The sequence below is a fragment of the Rhinatrema bivittatum genome, chromosome 1, assembly GCF_901001135.1.
Source record: "Rhinatrema bivittatum chromosome 1, aRhiBiv1.1, whole genome shotgun sequence".
In the NCBI taxonomy this organism is placed as follows: Eukaryota; Metazoa; Chordata; class Amphibia; order Gymnophiona; family Rhinatrematidae; genus Rhinatrema; species Rhinatrema bivittatum.
The window spans coordinates 180,612,623-180,634,052 of NC_042615.1; the positions used below are offsets into that span (position 1 = coordinate 180,612,623).

General features: G+C 44.1%; 1 protein-coding gene across 3 annotated transcripts in view; it reads right to left on the reverse strand.

The window, feature by feature from the left end:
- The window catches only part of TBC1D19 (TBC1 domain family member 19), a 397,957-nt gene extending 377,841 nt beyond the window's left edge, over positions 1 to 20,116 (reverse strand). Inside the window, exon 1 of one of the 3 annotated variants that reach the window (XM_029589774.1) lies at positions 19,892 to 20,116. In XM_029589774.1, the coding sequence (XP_029445634.1) occupies positions 19,892 to 19,990 (99 nt within the window). In that variant the 5' untranslated portion in view covers positions 19,991 to 20,116. The remainder of the gene's footprint in view (positions 1 to 19,891) is intronic. The other 2 variants (XM_029589764.1, XM_029589755.1) reach the window with 2 other exon arrangements.
- Positions 20,117 to 21,430: the final 1,314 nt, after the last annotated feature.

Consider the following 21,430-nt stretch of genomic DNA (forward strand, 5'->3'; position numbering starts at 1 on the left):
ATCTGCTCCAAGGGGATCTTATTTCAGTGACTCAGGCTCTTGTTACTGTCAAGGTGAGTCCATGGCAGTGCTGTTTATGTTGGGCTGCCACAGTGGCAAATATAGTGCTTGCAGATTATCCAAAATACAGCCACACGTATTGTTGGTAGCCTAAAAATAAGGGATATGCATCCCCTTTGAAGAAATCATTACACAGATTTCCAACAGAAGTCTATGTGCAGTTTTAAGTTGTCATGCTTACTTTATTATTGCTACATTTATTTATCACCTTTGCTAATATCTCAAGGTGATTCACAGCTAAATTTTAAAATTACAATAAATAAATCATTAAAAAACAACTAATCATAAAAGGTTGCAATCACAAATATAAAAACACATTCAGTTCTTAAAAATAATCCCCTCTCAAACTATTTCCTTTTAAAGACATTATACTTTCAATAATGTAGTATACTAACTGAAAGCTTGCTGAAACAACCGGGCCTTCACATATTTTCAAAAACAGATTATTCTCCATAATTCTAATCTCTGAGGGAAGAGAGTTCTCTATTTTATGTACTAAAATCTATATATAAGGCATCAAATGAGTTGAAGCCTCCTTACATAAGAGATATATTGACTAATTATGGGCCTAGACATCAATTATGATCAGTGCAGAAAAATGTATTGGAAATTCCAGGTGTAATAGATGCAAGACTAGAGAGGATGCAAGAATAGCCTTCTCTCTAATTGCTCCCAAGCTGTGGAATAGTTTACCAGAAGTATTATGAAGCATACAAAAGTGGCTTTTTTTGGCAGGTCTACCCAGACAGTGGTTATGTTATGGTTTCGAGGTGTTTGAGTGGATTCTTGGGGACTGTGGCAGATGACCTCGCCCACGGGGAGGAGCCCCGTGGGGAGCCACAGTACTGGGCTAGACTCAGGACGCACAAACACAGAGTTTTGTCTTTTATTGTACAGCTGATGTATACCACCAGAGGTGGCAGCAGTGAGGTGATCCAGAGGTAGCAGTCCAGGGACCCTCAGCAGAGGGAACCCGTCTCACCAAGTTGGTATATGGAGATCCCAGTGTAGATTTCCCAGCACGGCAGAGCTGTAGATGAGACAGACTGAGAATTAGATTACTCACTAGAATGTAGCTGTAAGGTTGATGATTCCACCAGGCAGAAGTACTTGGTAACAGGCACCGAGGCAGGGAGAGCAGGCCCTCGAGGAGCGAGTACCTGATCCCAGTAAGGCACCTAAAAGAAAGCAAAGGGCCCCTGAGGAGTGGGTACCCAGGTTAGAGAATACCCCGAAGGGCAGAGAGAGCTTCCAGCGGCAGCATGGAAGCAGCAGAGTAGCTTAAACCGGACGAGTCCAATCCTTGCTAACTCAACAAGCTAGCAAACAAGCATAGGCTAAATACCCGGATGGCGTGATGTCACTCGAGAGGGACGCCCCTGAGGCTCCTGCCATGACGTGGATAAAGACGTGGGTGACGTGGGTGACGTGTGCACCTTAGGAGGCCCTTAGGAGAAACATGGCGTGAGGCTTTGCCATAGCCATTCCGGGGACGCCGGAGAACGCGGCTTGCAGACACGGTGGTAGCCATCTTCCCAAGGCTAGCGGGGAGAGCAGAGAAAAAGGTGAGGCACAAGGGTCGAAGCCGTCTGAGACCAACAGATGCAACAGGTTAAGAGAAATGGTAGATATTGAGGAGAATCTGACAGAAGGTGAATTGCAAATAGATGTCAGGGGTGTAAGCATTTTTATAAATAGCTGAAAGGGATACTGAATGATATGGAGAAGGGATCAAGGCGCTGCAGATGCAGACTTTAGTTATCTTACTCTATGAGACATGTTGGGTTTAAATGAATGTATTATATGTAATTAGGGATTTTATTTAAATGGTATTCTTATATGTATCTATGGTTATTATTGTTACTTTAAATTCTTTGTTTAGTTATTTGTAAATGTAGATAAGGGGATCCAGATGTTGACATAAATAAATAAATCTGGATAATCTAGTTCACAGCCCACTGCATTAACCACTAGGCTACACCTCCACTACTTGTCCACAACATTAGGACACTATTAAATATTTTAACCTTGCTTTCCTCTCCCTACTCTACAGGAGGGAGCCTATAAACCCCCGAATGTGTGTGCAACTGCTCTCTTCCTCCAGCAGACTGAATTTCCTAGAACACAAGGGATCTACCTACTTATCCCTTCACAGTTAAATTCCAAAATGGCACTTACAGAAAGGGGTGCTCTTAGAAATGGAGCATGTCACATACTCTTTACGCCAAAATCATATTCTTTTAAATAGGTCACATATTAATAGAGAATCTAAGGGGTCCCTACATATCCAAAACCACCAAATTTATCATTATCAAACAGCTGTTAATGAATTTTAACATGCCAAAGACAACTACTGAACCAAGGGTATGATCCTAATAATGTATTACTACAATCTTAATGATCTCAGAAGTAGAAAAGATTCAACGAAATACTGCAACCTACTTGGTTGACTATCAGTGTTTTATTATTTTCCATAGTGCCAAATGAGTAAAAATGCCCACTGGTTAAGAATAATATAAGTCAATGTGCATGCATACACAAATACAGTAAATATACTTCAGATAGTCTAAATATTTACCAAAAATGATAGTCATGAAATGTAAATATTGGAATACATGCAACACATATGGACTCATATCTTCCATGTAAGTGCAGTTCAGAAATTCCAGAATTATCTGCCTACCTAATGTTTTAAGAGGAGGGGCTGAGAAAATAATCCTCAAATAAGCTTTCTTTATGTGAAGGACTTGACTACAAGCCACATAAAAGCAGTGCCTTTGCTAATTTGCAACATCAGGAAAAATGAGACCACGTCTGCAAATCTTTCAGAATCCTCTCTTCCTGCAAATAGTGTTTAACCAACTGGCATCTATGATAAGAGACATGGAATTCTAAGCAAAGTGTCTTAAATATCTTTTCTGAACAGAGATTTCAAAACTTTTATAAACTGGCAACTGTTCACTATGTTCTTTTTCCCCATTTGAATTTACACAAAGATAAAGGAAAAGTGAGATGCTCAACTGTATAAACTTCCAGACAGTTTTTTTAAAAAGGCTCAGCACGTTCAGCTGTGGAATGGGAACAGTCTGTTCTACTGTGTATCTCAACAGCAACTTGATGAAAAAATATAGCAAACCAAGATGTTCCATTACAATTCAAGAATTTCCACACAGGGACCTACTTTTTGAGATGTCCAAATCTCCTGCATGCATATATGGATCCAAAATAAAGTACCTCTATCAGGATGCACTGAAAATTGGATCTGGATAGGACACTAAAAATAGTTACTGGGATTTGGGGGAGAGGGGATACATATATATTCAGATATGGTGATCTTGTAAGCCTTCTAAAAACATCACCAAAAGCTGTTAGACAAAGATCATCCAAGTCTGGAAATTATTCTCCATGCCTTAATCATGTTGAGCTTTGACTACTGCAACTCCTTGTATAATAGACTGCCACTTAAGATTACAAAGAGGTTTCAATTAATCCAGAATTCAGCACCCAGGATTTTAACTGATTCCAAGCGGTGTCCGATATTAACTCTATTTTGTGAGTTCTCCATTCGCTCCCAGTGAGATTTTGCGCTCAATTTAAAATATTACTTTTTGCTTTCAAAGCCTTGACTGGAATTGGCCCTGATTATCTTAAAAAATAGATTATTTTAATTCCTACTAGACTATAAACATGAACCCAGGAGATGTCCCTAACTATACCACTCCATTCCTGAGACCAAATTAACAGGTATTTGCCAAAAGAGGTTTCAGGAATGTTTCTGAAGCTGTGGATCATTCTTCCAAGGGAGACATACCTTTTGAGGGATTATTTCTCTTTTAGGTAAATAATGAAGGCTTGCCTTTCACAACTAGCCTTAGGCAAATATAGCAACTAATATGATCTTCCCTACTGTTATGGAATCTGTTACACTGGGATTTTATGTTAATATATATCTGTGTAATCTCTAATTAAAATATGATTTTAAGTTCTCTTGTTATTTGATATGAGTTATCAGTAAGTTATGTGATTGACATGAGCTCTCGGGAACTACTTAGTTTTCAGTTGTAGTCTTACAGCTTGCTTTATCATCAATACTCTTATTGGACCCACTAAGGATGGATTTTTTTTTATTTGCATTTTATTAAGGTTTTTTTTTTTGTTTTATGTTTTTTGAATTTATTTCTGTATTCTTGTATACATGTTTTGCACATTTGTAATTTTATGTGCTCTGGTTTTATTAGTCCTATATGACTGTTAAGCCTTTTTAGTATTAAATATGCTTTTCTTCCTGTTCAAAGATGATGATTATGTTTTGCTTTTATCTATGGTTATTTCTGTTAACTACAGACTGATGTGTTTTTTGTTTGAGAAGGTTTGATTATTTTTTAACAGGATATTATACGGCCAATATTTAAAGGCAATTAGCCAGATAACTCACAAATGTATATATGTGTTTATTTGTGTGCTGGTAAGTATTTTGAGAGCTTAAATTGACCTTTGTGTAGTTTAAGGTTTGAATTTAATTCTAAGTTTATAATTGTGTGTGCTGGGAAGTAGACTGAGAATTTGTAAAGGTCACTTGCTTGATCTGAGAAGGTATGAGTAATGGTTCCTGGGCAAGTAGTCACTGAAGTTTTTATATTCTTATAGTTTACAAAGGTCTACTCTGTGGAGAAGAGGGAGACTAGCAGGGTGTCAGAGGCCTTGCAGCTGGTTCTAGTCAATATTTTCATAAACACAATTGCAAAGGTACTAAAATAGAATATATGTTTCTTCTGAGATAATACTAAAATCTGTAACAGGATTGATAAGGAGTATAAAAATGAGGAGGGATCTATAAACCCTTGGATTGGTAGGCACCACAAAGATTGGGAAGCAATGCAATGACTAATGCCATGCTGTATTAGACCAAGATCATTCAAGCCCAGCAACCTGGCTCTGATATTGGCCATTTCAGGTTACAAGTACCCAGTAGATTACAACTGCACAACTATCTTGATGAACCCAATCTTGCTACCATGATACACGCATTAATTATCAGCCAAATTGACTACTGCAAATTTCCATTTAATAGCATTTCACAATACAGTCTGAAGTGTCTCTAGCTTATTCAGAATCCCGCGGTTAGAATTTTGGTAACTGCCAAAACAACCGATCATATAACATGAATACCACACCAGCTGCAATGGCTCCCAGTCCAAAACAGGATACAATTAAAAAAACTCTGCTTTGTTTAGAAGTATGTGAATAAAGAAGCCAGAGAATCTCAACTTCTTTTTCCCTATACTTCCACTACAGAACGCCGATTCTCTCAAATGGCTCTTCTCTCCTCCACTCCTTTAGTTTCGACTAAACTAATCTATACGAGACTTCATGCCTTCAGTAGTTATGCTACAAATATCTGTAACAAGGTACTGCTACCCCTACATCTAGAGCCATGTTACCCTATTTTCAGAAGAAAAGCTAAGGCATGGCTCTCTGGCTACACCTCCCCCTAGAGTACCCCAGAAGAAAAACTGTATTTCTGACTGAACTGTCAAGAAAGGACTATAAATTATACACCATGGGCTCTGAATGCTATCCACTGAAAATTTGGTTCAACTGTAATTGTAAATGATCTTCAACCAATGTACTGTAACTGGTGAATTAAAATTTTGTTTTGTCACTCGTGGATGTAACTCCCATTAGGCACACAACTAATTTCTATCTTCAGGGACTGCTCCAGCTAGCAATTCCATCCTTCACTTTACTCTCAATCCCTGAGGGGGGGTGGAATTCTTTTTATGGGGGTAAGCTCTTGCTTGCGGCCCCCGGACAATGAAGAAAGGCTCCCAGGGTGTGTATACTATAGGTGCTTCTCATGAGATGAGAGGCTGTAATGAATAGACAGGACCAGACGCTGGGTGTTAAATAAAAGTTTACTGATTGGCAATTATAAATTAAAGTCCATTGTCCAGAAGTGTGAATTACATCTGAATGAAGGTATATGTATGGTTTTCCTCTGTAGGTAGGTGTCCTTTAATCAGACCTCTAGGTAGAGCCCATGGTGATTTTTAATGTGTTAACTCTCCCAGTAGCTGTCCGGGAATCCCAGTGGAAAGGTCCCTAACTTTATTGTAAAAATTGTACCTTAGTTTCATCTTCTTCCTTGGACACCCAGCCCATCCTGGTCCCTTGGTGTTTGTGTGGGGATCTGGTTGGGGCCTTCCAATTTTATTCTTCCACCCTTAGATTATCAATATTTCTGGAGGACTTCTCTTGGGGAAAAGGTGGGATAAGGCCAGTTCTCAAAACCACAATCCTGGTAGAGAAAGGGGATCCAAAAGCCTCCCCATTCTGCTCAAGTCCAAAAAATATTTCTTAAAGTTAAATTGGGTACATCTTCTGCCTTCACTGTCTCTTGCAGCAGGATCCATCGCTGGTGCTTGCCCATCTAGGGTTTAGAGTAGGCTCACAGGTCTTTGGTCCACTGGTGAGAGCCCCTTTGCCCCTAAAGGGTATCAGACTTAAAAATCTATCTCTCTGCAAATTAATAGAGAAGGATCCTGTGGCAGGGAGTGCACGATGAGGTATCACTTCTAACAGAAACTCCATTTAGGTGAAGCTGGGAGGCTTCACCAGAGTGTAAAAATCAGACGTCCTTACTCTTCAACTTCTACCTCTAACTGATCCCAATGTGTCTTAAAATGGTTGGGCTAAATAGTTGAGAAGAATACTGGCAGGATCAACTTCTAGTGAGGAGAATTAAGAATACATTTAAGCCCCCTGAAGCAGACATCGTTCGAAACAAGGATTCTTGTCGGGTGGTTCTTACGATGGATTATACAAGCTAAGTACTGCTTTTGATATCCTTAGATTTTGAGTTCACTATTAGAGTCATTCATCAAAATGCATTATGGCGTTAATGCACGCGATAACGTGTGTGATAAGAACACTAAGACGTCGAGAATGCAAATTTTTGGGAGGGATGGGATCAGGGAGGAGTTTGGGTGGGATTTAGGAAAATGAGGGGCAATATCGCATGGTTTTAACTACCCCTTTTTTCCTGGCATTAGACTGTGCAATATGCCCGAAATGGCCATAAAACAATTTGCGATAAATTTTTAGAATGGCATTTTGGCCATGTGGGAAGTGGGAAGAGAGAGAGAGAGAGAGAGAACCTCTCTCTCTCATCTGTTCAGTGTGCTGCGGCAGTCAAAAAAGCAAACAGAATGTTGGGAATTATTAGAAAGGGAATGGTGAATAAAACGGAAAATATCATAATGCCTCTGTATCGCTCCATGGTGAGACCGCACCTTGAATACTGTGTACAATTCTGGTCACCGCATCTCAAAAAAGATATAATTGCAATGGAGAAGGTACAGAGAAGGGCTACCAAAATGATAAGGGGAATGGAACAGCTCCTCTATGAGGAAAGACTAAAGAGGTTAGGACTTTTCAGCCTGGAGAAGAGACGGCTGAGGGGGGATATGATAGAGATGTTTAAAATCATGAGAGGTCTAGAACGGGTAGATGTGAATCGGTTATTTACTCTTTCGGATAGTAGAAAGACTAGGGGGCACTCCATGAAGTTAGCATGGGGCACATTTAAAACTAATCGGAGAAAGTTCTTTTTTACTCAACGCACAATTAAACTCTGGAATTTGATGCCAGAGGATGTGGTTAGTGCAGTTAGTATAGCTGTGTTTAAAAAAAGGATTGGATAAGTTCTTGGAGGAGAAGTCCATTACCTGCTATTAAGTTCACTTAGAGAATAGCCACTGCCATTAGCAATGGTAACATGGAATAGACTTAGTTTTTGGGTACTTGCCAGGTTCTTATGGCCTGGATTGGCCACTGTTGGAAACAGGATGCTGGGCTTGATGGACCCTTGGTCTGACCCAGTATGGCATTTTCTTATGTTCTTATGAGGGCTTACAGTGTGCAACTATTTATATCTCTATAGGAGGGCCATCTAATAAGTCGAGGTGAAGTGTTGGTGGTGGTTTAGGGACCAGTTTCTCATGTAGAGTGAGACCTATTAGATGGCCCTCCTATAGAGATATAAATACTTCACTACTATGAGGGCCTTATAGATAGTCTCTCTCTCTCTCTCTCTCTCTCTCTCTCTCTCAAAAATAGGGATTATTGCAGGGTGCACTAAGTTTACCACACCACGCAATACTACTGATAAAAAGCAGTAACTTACTACATGGTGTGGGAATTCTAAAATATCCCTAAACATGTCCCTTTATTTTAAAGTGGGCATTATCAATGAGTTAATAACACATTTTGATGAATCTAGGGTTAGGTATGGCTGTAGCCAGGATTGATCGCATTGCTTGAAGATAAGTTATTTGCAACACATAATTCTATAAAAAATTATATAAAAGGGGACTTGATAGTTTGGCAGCTTTTACATATAATTCAGAGCTGAGGCTGGGTTGGTCCTACAGATCTAATAAGACAAATTTGGTCTATATTTTTTTCATTGAGTGTTTGTAATTAATAACCAGTAAACTATTTGGGGTAGATTTTCAAACCGCGCAAATTGGCGTACTTTTGCTGGCGCATCAGGCGCGTATCCGCTAAAATCCTGGATCGGCGCGCGCAAGGCTATCGATTCCGTATAGCCGGTGCGCGCCGAGCCACGCAGCCGCGCGTATCCGCTAAAATCCTGGATCGGCGCGCGCAAGGCTATCGATTCCGTGTAGCCGGTGCGCGCCGAGCCACGCAGCCTACCCCCGTTCCCTCCGAGGCCGCTCCGAAATCGGAGCGGCCTCGGAGGGAACTTTCTTTTGCCCTCCCCTCACCTTCCCCTCCCTTCCCCTACCTAACCCACCCGCCCGGCCCTGTCTAAACCCCCCCCTTACCTTTGTCGGGGGATTTACGCCTCCCGGAGGGAGACGTAAATCCCCGTGCGCCAGCGGGCCGCTAGCGCGCCGGGACGCAACCTGGGGGCGGGTACTGAGGGCGCGGTCACGCCCCCGGACCGCCCCGGGCCGTAACCACGCCCCCGGGCCCGCCTCCAAAACGCTGCCGACACGCCCCCAAAACGCCTCGCCGACCGGGCCCGCCCCCGACACGCCCCCCTCGCCAAACCCCGGGACTTACGCGAGTCCCGGGGTCTGCGCGCGCCGGTAGGCCTATTGAACATAGGCGCACCGGCGCGCAGGGTCTTTGCGCCAACTCTGTTCTTTGCATCTTAATTCTTGTTTAAGGTTTTTCAACTCAAGAGTGAACCAGGGTTTTTTGTTTTTAAAAGATGGGTTAATTTCTTTGGTAGTCAAGGGACAGATTTTATTTGCAACAGAGTTTGTGATGTTGAGCCAAGAGGTCAAAGCCAAGTCTGCGTTAGAAAGGTCTAGGTTTTGTAAGTCTGTAGAGAGGTGGGATATCAGATCGTCCATACAGCATGGTTTCCTGAATTGACTGGTTGTTTTGGGGATGGGAAGAGTCAGATCCTTATTGATCAACAGATCTGTAGTGATCATCAGATGGTCAGACCAAGGGATAGGGGAACAAGTGGGGGGGGAGTTGAGAGCAATAGTAGAGTTAATGAAGATGAGGTCCAGGGTGTGGCCAGCTTTGTGTGTGGGGTTGTTGATGATTTGCTTAAATCCCATGGCTTTGAAGGATGATAGAAGAGTTTCACAGTTGGGAGTCAGAGGGATTGAATCTACATGGATGTTGAAGTCCCCCAAGATGATTGCTGGGGTATCAGAGTTGATGTGTTTGGCTACGAGTTCAATAAGAGGAGAGGAGTCCGAGTCTAGGATCCCTGGGGGGGGAGTAGATTAGGCAAATTTGTAGATGGTTAGACTTGAAAAGGCCTATTTCTAGTTTAGAGGCTGTTTTCAAGGTATGTGAGGTTAATTTTGCCGCTAGAAGGATGCCACCACCTCTTTTTTTTTGTCTGGGTATAGAGAATATATCGTAGAGCTGAAGAGGTAGTTGATTAGTTAGTACGATATCTGTGGGTTTCAGCCATGTTTCAGTAATGGCACAGATGTCTGATTCTGAGTCAAGAAGGTAGTCATTCAGAATGTGGGGGTTTTTTGTGAGGGATTGTGCGATAAACAGCGTTAGTGAGATGAGAGAGACCAAGGAATTGTGTAAGAGGGGTGGTCATGATGGGTATCAATGTTCTCTTCTGGAGAAGCTGAATAGGGGTTGCTGGCTTTCTCCTGTTTTTGTAGAGGTGGGAAATTATGGGGATGGAGTGAGTTAGCATCTTAAGGTTTGTATTGTGACTGTTATGAAGATGGTCAACTAATCTGAGGGATGCGGGGGAAGGGAAGGGAGAGAGGGAGTGGGAGATGACTATTGCACTCAGTGGCTGCACAAAGGGGTGCACAAAGGGGCCAGCCCCTTTGTCATGTTCCTTAGGCGCGCGACGCAGGCGCGCAGCGCCAGAGGCATGCTTCGGGTCCTTATGTTTTCCCAACTGGTCCCACGTCGCCGCCTGGAGCGCATTGGTGGGCGGGGTCTGGGGCCGGGAAGGCCGGGTGCACTTCCTAGGCTTTTTCTCCGGCTGGGAGGGAGTCCCGCAACGCTGAAAACCCCACCGAGGGGCTGTGGAGCAATCTAGCCTGCCAGGGGCGGTCAGGCCGGCGCCAGGAAGCTGTTGCGAAGGGCAGCCCGGGTAAGAGAGAGAGAGGCCTGCCTGGGGGGCAGGGTCATCGGATCGGAAGCTGCTAAGCCGCAGCAGCAGAGGCCTACCGTGGGAGGGATGAAGGGTCCTGGTCCCTCAGTTCGGCGGCGCGATCCGGTGGGTAAGGGGCTTCTTGCGCGTGCTCCAGGTCCTTATGTAGTCCCAACTGGACCCACGTCGCCGCCTGGAGCACGTTGGTGGGCGGGATCTGGGGCCGAGAAGGCCAGGTGCACTTCCTGGGCTTTTTCTCCAGCTGGGAGGGAGGGAGGGAGTCCCGCGGCACAGAAAACCCCACCGGGGGGCTATGGAGTGATCTAGCCTGCCAGGGGGCTGTGGAGCGATCTAGCCATACTGTGTATTTGCACAGAGCAGCATACCCGGGGAGGTAGCGGGCCGGAAGCAGCAGGAGAGGCCACAGGCCGACGACAGAGCCTAACCAGCCAGCGGCCGAAGAGGGAGAGAGCGCTGGCAATGGAAGGAGAAGCCTGACTTCCGGGTATGGGCATGCATGCGTGCACGACCGTGCACAGCTTCTGCTCCCTCCCCACCCCAAGCAGAAAGATCGGTGGGCCATATGGCCCGAAGACAGCAGGAGGCCCGCAGAGCTGTGGTGGAGCTCATCCCGCCATGGCCCGATAACAGGAGACCATGTGTGCATGTGTGTGTATGTATTGTGAATGAGTGAGAGTCTGTGTGTGTCTGGGAGCCTGTGTGTCACATATAGGCTCTCACAGGCATGCACACACATACACTCACAGGCATGCACACACATACATTCACACACACATAATGTATCTGTGAGGGTGAGGAAGAAGCAGCTTGTGTATGTTAGAGAGAGGGAGTGTGTGAGAGAATGAATGTGTTATTGTGCATGTGTATGAGAAAGAAGATAAAATGTGTGGCCCTACCTCCCCCAATCCATGACAAATCTCAGGATGACTGGAATTCAGATCCCTGGCATGGAGAGCAGATTTTTTAATCCTTATTAGTTTTAATTATTGTGTGTAATTTGATGATTCTTCTCTTTTGAAATATTTTTTCTAGGGGGTGGGAATAGAACATTTTTTTAATTGGATTTATTTTATTCATCAGATTTTTTTTAAAAATTTTTGGTGTTTGGGAAATTTTCGATATTCTATTCATTAACTGGTTTGAAATATTCTTATGAATATGACTTTTCTATTATGATTAATGTTTTATATTTCTTTATTTTATGTTTTATGAAGAATGGTAATGTTGTGAGTTCCAGTTCAGTTCTTCTCAGCACGTTTCTGTTTATACTTTCTGATCTCTTTATTCTGTATTTGGTCAAGGTCGCTCTGTGTTCTGCATATGTGACCGAGGTGAGGTATTTTGCCAGCATGTAATTTCTGCATAGGGATCTGTAGCAGCCTGGTTTCCTAACAAGAGCTTTTATTGGTGTTCTAGGGCCCGGTGTAATATGTGCAGTGTTGCCTTTTCATAGATAAGATTGTTAGGGTTTTTTGGTATGGGAGGTTTACTATATTGTAATGGTAATTCTGTCTTTTCATGGCTTTCTGAGGGCCAAGCTCACATCCAATACGTATTACAAAAAGTCTAATTTCATTGGAGCATCAAGATTCATTTTTGCAGAGTTTTCTGGTTGGCATCACAGGAGTGCAAGTAAATATAATATGCATGTTGTAATAAATATTTTTGCCTCAGAAGACTGTACTCTTGAAAGTTCTTTTTCATGTAAAATTTATTATAAATGTATAATTTAATTGTGTGTATCTGTAAAGGGTGTGGGAGTGTGTGTGGGGGGGGGGGGGGGGATGCAAGGCTAAAGGTTTGCCTAGGGTATCTCATATCCTTCTCTATCCATGGGGGTCTAGGATGGGGGGGGGCATGTCAGTTTTTAAAAATATAGATTGCAGGATGGAGCTGGGCTTTATTTGATAGACACTGAATGAATCGGGGAGCAGGGATCACCACAGTAATTTTTCACACAGGGCAGCAAAAAAAACTAGCACCAACCCTGGGGCAGGAACAAGGCAAGGTTGGACGGGGCAATGCGAGACTGGATGAGGCAAGGCTGGTCAGGATGAATGAGGCAAGGCTCGCAAGCTGGCGAGGCAAGGCTATACAAGACAAGATTGGAAGAGGCAGGCTGGACGAGGCAGGCTGAACGGGGTAAGGAATGGAATGAGAAAACGTTAATCAGTTGTTTACTCTTTCAAAAGGCAGGGGACACACAATGAAGTTACTAGGTAATACATTTAAAACTAGTAAGAGAAAATATTTTTTTACTCAACGCATAATTTAGCTCTGGAATTTGATGCTAGAGGATGTGGTTAAAGCTATTAGTACAGCTGTGTTTAAAAAAAGGTTTGGACAAGTTCCGGGAGGAAAAGTCCATTAACCATTATTAAGGTAGATTGCAGAAATCCACTGCTTATTCTTGGGATAAGCATCTTGGAACCTATCTACCCCTGGGGATCCTGCCAGGTACTTGTGACCTGGCTTGGCCACTGTTGGAAACAGGATACTGAGCTTGATGGACCCTTGGTCTGACCCAGAATGGCAAGTCTTATGTTCTTATGTAAGGCAGGACAAGACAAGGCTGGTCAAGGCAAGGCTGGAACACAAGCATGGCTGGCTAGGCAAGGGACCCATTGCTGAGGCATCTGCTGATGGTCCAGCAGGCTTAAATAGGGAGTCCTGATATCACTAGGAGGCATCCTGGCCCCTTTTCCCACCATGGGGCCTTTATTAGGCTGGACTCTGGGCGTACGCATGCCTAAGAAAGAGTCAGAGAGGACGTGGCATGGCAGGATCTGAGCATTGAAGCAAGGTTGAGTAGCACACCCCTAAGGTGCTGGGTGGAATTTTCATTTTCTTGTATAACAGGCATTCTAAATGAATCATATAATCACATTTAGGACATGCAAATAGTTTCACAAATGAGTGTGGTTAACATTTATTGTAAGTTGTGAGGGTTTTTTGTTTGTTTTTTTTAGAAACTTTTTCACATATTCTCTAGATGACCTCGGACTGTTCCATTTCCTGATTTTCTGGTTTTGTATGAAATCTCTCACTACTCTAACTGCTACTACATTCAATAAATGGTTTCTCTTTAGCAACTTTTGACTTGTGCTTGTATTTCTTCCTTCTGAATGATAGCTTATTTTGGACAAACCACTCAGTATAACCAATCATCAAGCAGGGTTGGAAAATCAAGCTGAGACTATGGAGGGGGATAGAGAAAAGAAAGAACTATAGAATAGATTCCATTCTGTTAGAGTGAAACCTGTGTCTATTTTTTTTACTTTTTCAAATATTTGTTTTGGAGACAAAACGCCCCAGTACAACAAATCAAGAAAAAAGCAGGTGTGGGAAAAACACTCCAAGGCTCCAAAAGAGGGCACCAGCATGAATCCTTGACAGCATCTTGAATGACAATCTGGCACCAAAAGTGGCATTGGCATTCTAAGGCACCATGAAAGGGAAATGAAGCAGAAAAAGTGGCAGAAAAAAAAACACAAGGCAGGCATTGATAAAGGCGCCAAGCAGCACAAAGAGTAGCTTCAAGACACCAAAACAATATGAGAGGTATAAAGCATCCCCAAAATTGGCAAGAACTCAAATTGTAATATCTGGGGTACGACGGAAAGGCACAGAGGCAAAGAGAACTCCAATGTTCCAGGTCTGGGCATGGAAGGAATGCTGAGTGGGACAAAGACACCAAAAGTACTGGGTGGAATTTTGATTTTCTTGTGAAATGTGATATCCAAATAAAACTGATAATCATAAAGGACATGTATATAGTTTCACAAATAACTGTAGACAGATTTTATAGAAAGTTGTGAGGGTTGTGATTTTTAGAAAATATTTCCTATATTCTGTAGTTCAACTCTGGCTCTTCCATTTCCTGGTTTTGTGGTTTTGCATGTGTTTTCTTTGCCCAGTTGATATTTTTAGCACACTCAACATGTAAATGGTTACTCTAGTGAGTGTGGTTATGTTTTAGAGTACGTTGTGAGGGTTTTATTTATTTATTTTTTTAGTAACTTCTCCCATAATTTTTATCTGGCTGTTCCATTCCCAAATTGTCTGGTTTTGCATAAGTTCTCACTGCCTGACTGATATTAAACAGAATGTGTAAATGGTTTCTCCTCTCTGTTTTCTGTTCTGCCCGTATTTCTTCCTTAAGACTTAGAGCTTTTATGGACAAATTATCCCAACATAATCAACAAACAGGGTGGGAAAAACCAGGCTGGGATCATGCAGAGGAGTTAGAACAAAACAAAGAACCATAAAATAGGCAGAGGGGAGAATATTTTTTTCTAAATTGTTCCATTTTTTTTCTCGGGAAAGCAAATACCCTAGTACAAAAAAGAGCATGGAAGGAAACTAGTTCTGTGTGTGTGGGTCCTATTTTCAATGTGAGCGGTAGAGTAGTCCGAGTTACTAACCCAGGAAGGGGATCCCCATAAGCTGAGGAAATTGCCAACGCGGCATCAGGGGTTTCGTGGGGATTAGATAACGGTCGATAATCTCCTGTCGTATGAAGTTTCCCCAGGCCCAGAGTCCACCAAGTCTTGGGTGGAGAAGCATGTGGAGAGTTGTTCCATGGAGTCAGACAGTAGAAACTGGGGCAAGGAGGTGGCTAGACAGAGGGTCATCTGCTCTGTCGCTTCATGACGTAGGGAAGTTCCCCTTCTCTCTGGGCATTGGGCCAACAGATAACCATTGTTCCACAATACAGGCAGAGACCTAGTTGACATTGGGTCTTCTCTTCATTTGTAAGATGGGCATTACCCACTTGCATAGGCTCTTCTAGGGCTCTTTGAACTGAGCGGACCTCCTGAGCTCACTCCTGGAGATGTCTGTCGATCTTCCCCGTAAGATCAATGAGACCCTCGGGAGAGGTGAGCAATTCTCATGCTGCTAGTTTATCCTTAATCCTGGGTGCTAGACCCTCCAAAAATATAGTATGAAGGCAGTCCCCCTGCCAGTTCAGCTCTGTGGCCAGGGTTCGGAATTCGATAGCATTATCCATCAGCGATCGATTTCCCTGGTGCAGGTGCAGTAGATCAGAACCCAGCATGGGCAGCTGACCAGGCTCATCACAGACCTGCTTGAAAGCCAAGACGAATTGCTGGAGATTTTGGAAAAGCGGGTCGGTGCACTCTCACAGTGGGGAAATCCAGGCCAGAGCTTTTCCATCGAGAAGGGAGAGGATGAATGTCATCCGTACCGTCATTTGGGTAGAGCGCCGGCTGGAGAAAAAAATGCATATGGCATTGGTTCAAAAATCCACGACACTGCTTAGGATCTCCAGCATACCGGGGTGGCATGGGCAAGGGAATTGTCGCCTGATGGGAATCAGGAACTGGCGCTAGAACTGCAGCAGACAGCAGCGGGGCAGTGGAGAGGGTCAAGGAGTCCAAGCGTGCGGTAAGGCAGTTCATATCTGCCACTACAAGTTCTAGAGCTGACTGAAGGGTTTGCAATTTCTGAGCGAGGCCGGGAATGGCTTTGAGTGCATTCCAGATCTGCCAGGTCCATGGCCTCAGCAAGCTGTTAGGGGAGTGGACCCTTGGACTGAGACGAGATTGACGCCATCTGCAGAAGGAGGTCCCCCTGCAGGTCCTTGTTGTCGGCAGGCAATACTAGGTGATGCGGAGACCCAACAGGAGCTTCACCAATACGTGAGGAGCCCCGCACGACGCCTAAGAGCGCCACACCGGCCCAGAGCCGACCAGAACCCCTGGCATGCACGGAGGCGTGGCGGTCTGTGAGGATAGCCCCAGGCCGCCAAACGCAACACTTACAAGAATACAGTCTTATTAGCATATATGAGATAAAGTAATAATACTAACAACTGAGAAAATGATATGCAAACTAACCAACCTACCCATTGGAGTATAGGTTTGGGGAAAGTGACATATTTAACTGACTATATCAGCTCAAGAACTATGAGCTGGGTTTTACTCAACATTGTTTGCTAAGATGTACTGCTCCTTATAAGATATCTTATAATAAAAAAAACTAAATATATTTGTCTCTTACTGGCTATTCGTATTCAGTGTTTACTACTGCCCCCTACAAAGATGCTCCCCTTTGGCCACTCAGAGGCTGCAAGGGTGTTCAAGAAATGCTTAGTATTAGTGACACATCTTTGTTGGCAGGGAGTCTGTGTTTTCTCATACCTGGACTATTAGTTGGTGTCAGGTCCATGTCTATCAGGAGTTCTGGAGTCCCTCAAAGTCCATATGGTTCTTCCAGTCCCTGGGCCTCCTGGTCAAATTTGCCAAGTCTAACCTGGTTCTGTCTCAAAGAATTCGGAAGATAGAAGCCTGAATAGATTCACTTGAGGAAAAGCATTTCTTCCCCTTGAAAGAGATACATTGCTGATGGGGCTAGTAAGGTCTTTCCTTCATTAGAACCAAACATCAGTAAGATTGATCCTGGCTCTTCTTAGTCACATGGTGGCTACAGTGCATGCAGTACTTTTGACCCTTCTCACATGTGGGCTTTCAGTGTGGAAAATATTTGATTCAGATTTATCAACTACTATCACACCACATTTTTGTGACCTCTGGGATGAGAGCATCCCTTTAGAGTCAGAAGAATCCGGAGATTCTAAAGAATCCTACCACATCAAGTGACCCTGCCTACCAAAGCCTTCATCAAGGAGTAGCAGGCACATAGGGGGTCATTTTCAAAGGAGTTACACATGTAAATGTGACATACTATCGTAGCAATTTTCAAAAGCTATTTACTCGAGTAAAGTGCACTTACTTGAGTAAATCCTATGGACAATTCAATGGCATATATTGAAGCAATTTTGAAAAGCCCACTTACTTGAGTAAAGTGTATTTACTCGAGCAAAAACCAGTTTTGCTCGAGTAAATGCTTTTGAAAATCTGGCCCATACTGTGCAATGTGGACCAAAGGATTGCGGCTCCCAATGAACAGTCACCTGCAAATCAGTCACCTGAAGCTGCAAGCCATTTACTATGCCCCGAGAGCTTTCTCTCACCTTCTTTCGAAAAAGAGAATTTTAATCCAGATGGATAATCAAGTGGCCATGTTCTATATAAACAAGCAGGGAGGTACAGGTTCTTTTGCTCTCTGAATCTGGACATGGGCAAAGACATCACAATGCTCATCTTCAGTCAACATACTTTTCAGGAATCCAGAATATGTTGGTAGACTGTCTCTAAAGAGTGGTCCTTGGATCAAAGAGTTGCAGATGACTTGTCCAGTCGCTAAAGGAAATCGATGACTGACCTGTTCACCTCAGAAGTCAACAGGAAAGTCAAAAGTTTCTGCTCCATGCATCCAAGCAGCTACAGATCAGCTCCTGATGTTTTTCTGTTAAACTGAAATGTTGATCTACTCAATGCATACAGACTGATTCCTCTAATCAATTCAATTCAATCTTCAATTCCATTATGGATGTCTCTGACTCTCATCACACAGGAAGACAGCAAGTTCTGCCATCCCTACCTTCCATCTCTGGCACTCACTTCCTGAATGTTGAACATGCAGTAGTCTCTTCCTTGCTCCTTCAAAGGAGCTGCAGTTTGTGCTGATTTTGGCTAAAAAGTCCTCAGCTAGAAGATCCTCTAGTTTCACATGGAAGAGGTCTCAACTTGGTGTGGAACCAGCCATCTGGAGCCCTTCTCCTGTGGCCCGAGGGATTTGCTTCACTATCTATTCTTCCTCTCATCCTCAGGCCTTAGCACCTCTTCAGTCAAGGTTCATCCCAGCGCCATTATGGCATATCACCAGCAGATGGAAGGGGCTCCAATCTCTCGACACCCTTTGGTATCCAAGTTCATGAAAGGATTGTGGCATTCCAAGCCTCTAATCAGAAAACCTCCAGTACCTCAGGACCTCAATGTAGTTCTAGCTCAACTCATGAAACCTCCTTTCGAACTGCTCAAGTTGACATTTTTCACCTGGAAAGTGTTGTTTCTCATGGCTGTCACTTTGGCATGAAAAGTAAGTGAGCAGCAGATTCTAGTTTAATAGTCACCTTACCTTCGGTTTTTTCACAATGAACTCATCCAAAGTTCCTTCTAAAAGTGGTACAGCTTCTACATTAATCAAGCTATTGTGCTACTAAGACCACTTGCACACAAAGGAGAACAGTGTATTACACAAACAGGACTCAACCTGGGTTTTATTATCTCAGCTTTACCTGTTCTTTGGCAACTCTGTTGGAATCAAACTCTAATTGTCTGGTGATCGGTTTAGTGTGCTGTTATACATTGGCTGGCTTGCACATTGCAGACTCCATCAAGGCTCATCAAGTAATAGCCATGGTGGCTTCTGCTCATCTCAGGGCTACTTCTATTGAACATATTTTCAAAGTTGTTAATTGGTTGTTAGCACACAGCTTCACATCTAATTGTAGACAGAAAGCCCTGAAAAGAATGTAATTTTGGGAAAGCAGTGCTGCCTATCGCCCAGTAATCCATTCACCACTTGGTGGGGCTGGGTTGTCTTAGGTAAGTGCTTGACATTGCAGCTCTCAGTATGGGACTCCCCATGCATTATGGCTAATGCATGTCTGCTTGTTGAGGAAGAAAGCAAGTTTGGTTCCCAGTAAATAGGGTTCTCCATAGAGAGCAGGAAATATTTGCCATTCTTCATACCCACCTGCCTCCCTTGAGAGTCAACTACCTTACTAAAGCTTAAACTGTGGAAGAGACCGAGGCGCTCATGTACACACGCAGTAAAGTGAAGAGCTGGATCAGTGTTGGCACTATTGGGTGACATCACCCACGCAAAATGGATAAGTCATTCTGCTATCTATGGAGAACCCTGTTCATAGGTAAGCAAACTTGCATTCTCTGCAGTTGTGCTGACACAACGAAGAAACACAAGTAAAAGGACGGAGATAAAATGAATCCCTTTGACCTCGCTGTCAGGACTGGACACAGACGGTAATAAAGAGGTAGCCAGGTGAAAAATGAATGGGTAAGCAGCCTTGGAAATCCTCAGTCACACTTTGGACGCATTATTTACATCAGCTGAAGCAGACTCCCCACGCGTCACTGCAGCGCGACAATAAGCGCAAGATCGGAGGCTTTCCACTTTCCTTTGTATGGACTGCCCTGTGCCACACACGGAAAGCCGCCCTATCTGCTGCAGCGCCTCTTTCCCTCTCTCCCCGAGCCGTGCGGCGGGGGGACGGGGACGGGCCGCACCCGGCGCACTCACCTGGGCCTGCCGCTCCAGCTGACTGTGCAAACCGGAGCCTTTCAGCTTCTGCACCATGTGCGCGATGGCCAGCGGCAACTCATTCTCGCTGTGTAACATGCCGGCGGCCTCTGGGCACGGCTCTCTTTCCGAGCGATCTTTCTCTCTCTCCTCCTCCTCCTCCCTCCCTGCGCCGCAGCTTCCAGTTGCCGAGCAACCGAGGGGCGGCACGCAAGGCCTCCACCGCGCTGCAGAGAGATAAAGGGAGGGAGGGGAGGGTAACACTCCGGGCCTACCCCCGTCCCAGGAGCGCCACCCTGTTCCTGCACGCTGACATATATGTGCCTGTGACGAGGGGGTGAGACCTGGTCTCCTGGAACTTAACATGCATGTCTTTGCATTCTTCAGAAGAAATTAATGCAGATCTGGAGCTTTGTTTCCAGCCTGCCCCTCTCCTTTCTGCAAGGGGTGGTCATCAATGAAAAAAAAAAAAATTCTGTGTGAGCATTTGTGCATGGTACTTATAAACTGACACCCTGTAAGAGCTAATTCTCTTCATGTTCTTGAAAGGTATGTGGATTTTATTGAAAAGTTTCAGATGCCTATCCTCACAAATCTGGCAATCTTTCAGGGGAATATATAACACTTTCCACAATGCCAGTGTATTTTATAATTAAGGCATCACCAAACTAAGGCCTGCGTGCTTTTTCTTCGCATTACCATATCCAGCCCGCAGAAAGGCTGGCAGGGTTTCCATTCTCTGCCAGGAAGGAAAAAGTAGCCTAAAACCTTCGATGAAGACAGGCCAGGCCCTACCAGCAAGAAAATAGCAACCTGGAACCGACAACAATTGCCAATGGCAGAGAGGACAGGCCCCTCCAGCAGTTGAAGAGCTGGCCGGATCCACAAAAAAGACAGCCTGGTGGTGAGGAGGCCAGGCCAAGCCAGCTAGGAAAGAGCCCAGATTCACTACCAGTGTGGAGGACAGTCCCCGCCAGTCGGAAAAAAACTGGCTGGATCTCCCAGATAAGGGGAGGTAGAGATTTAGGGTGAGAGGGTAGGGAAGAGAAGGGAAGAAAAGATGAGTGAATTAAAGGGGTGAATGAAGGGAAGAAAGAGGAGGGTGTGTGAGTGAGAAGGAATAGAGGGTAAGGGAGTGAATGAAAAGGGTGAGTGAAAAGAGGGGACAGGAGTGAGTGAGAAGGAACAGAATGCATGAAACGGATGAGGTAAGGGGGTAAGAGGCGTGGGAATAAGAGGAAGCCCCTCTTTACTCCCACAATGATCCCTATCTCAGCCCCTCCTAATTTCTGAAATAATGCCTTTTTACCCCCCACCCCAGCTAATCCCTCTCTCAGCCTCTCCTTGCCTCACTACAATAATCCTCCTTTTATTCCTCTTCTCCTTCTCCATCCCTATGTGCTTCCTCTCATCCCCATCCCATATCTCCATCACTGTCACTGATCCAGGTAAACAAGAAGAGAGCAACAGCAGGACCTTGGATTGCATCCTCCTCCTCTGCCATCTGGGGGCTAAGTCTTGCTTTGAACCACACAGCAC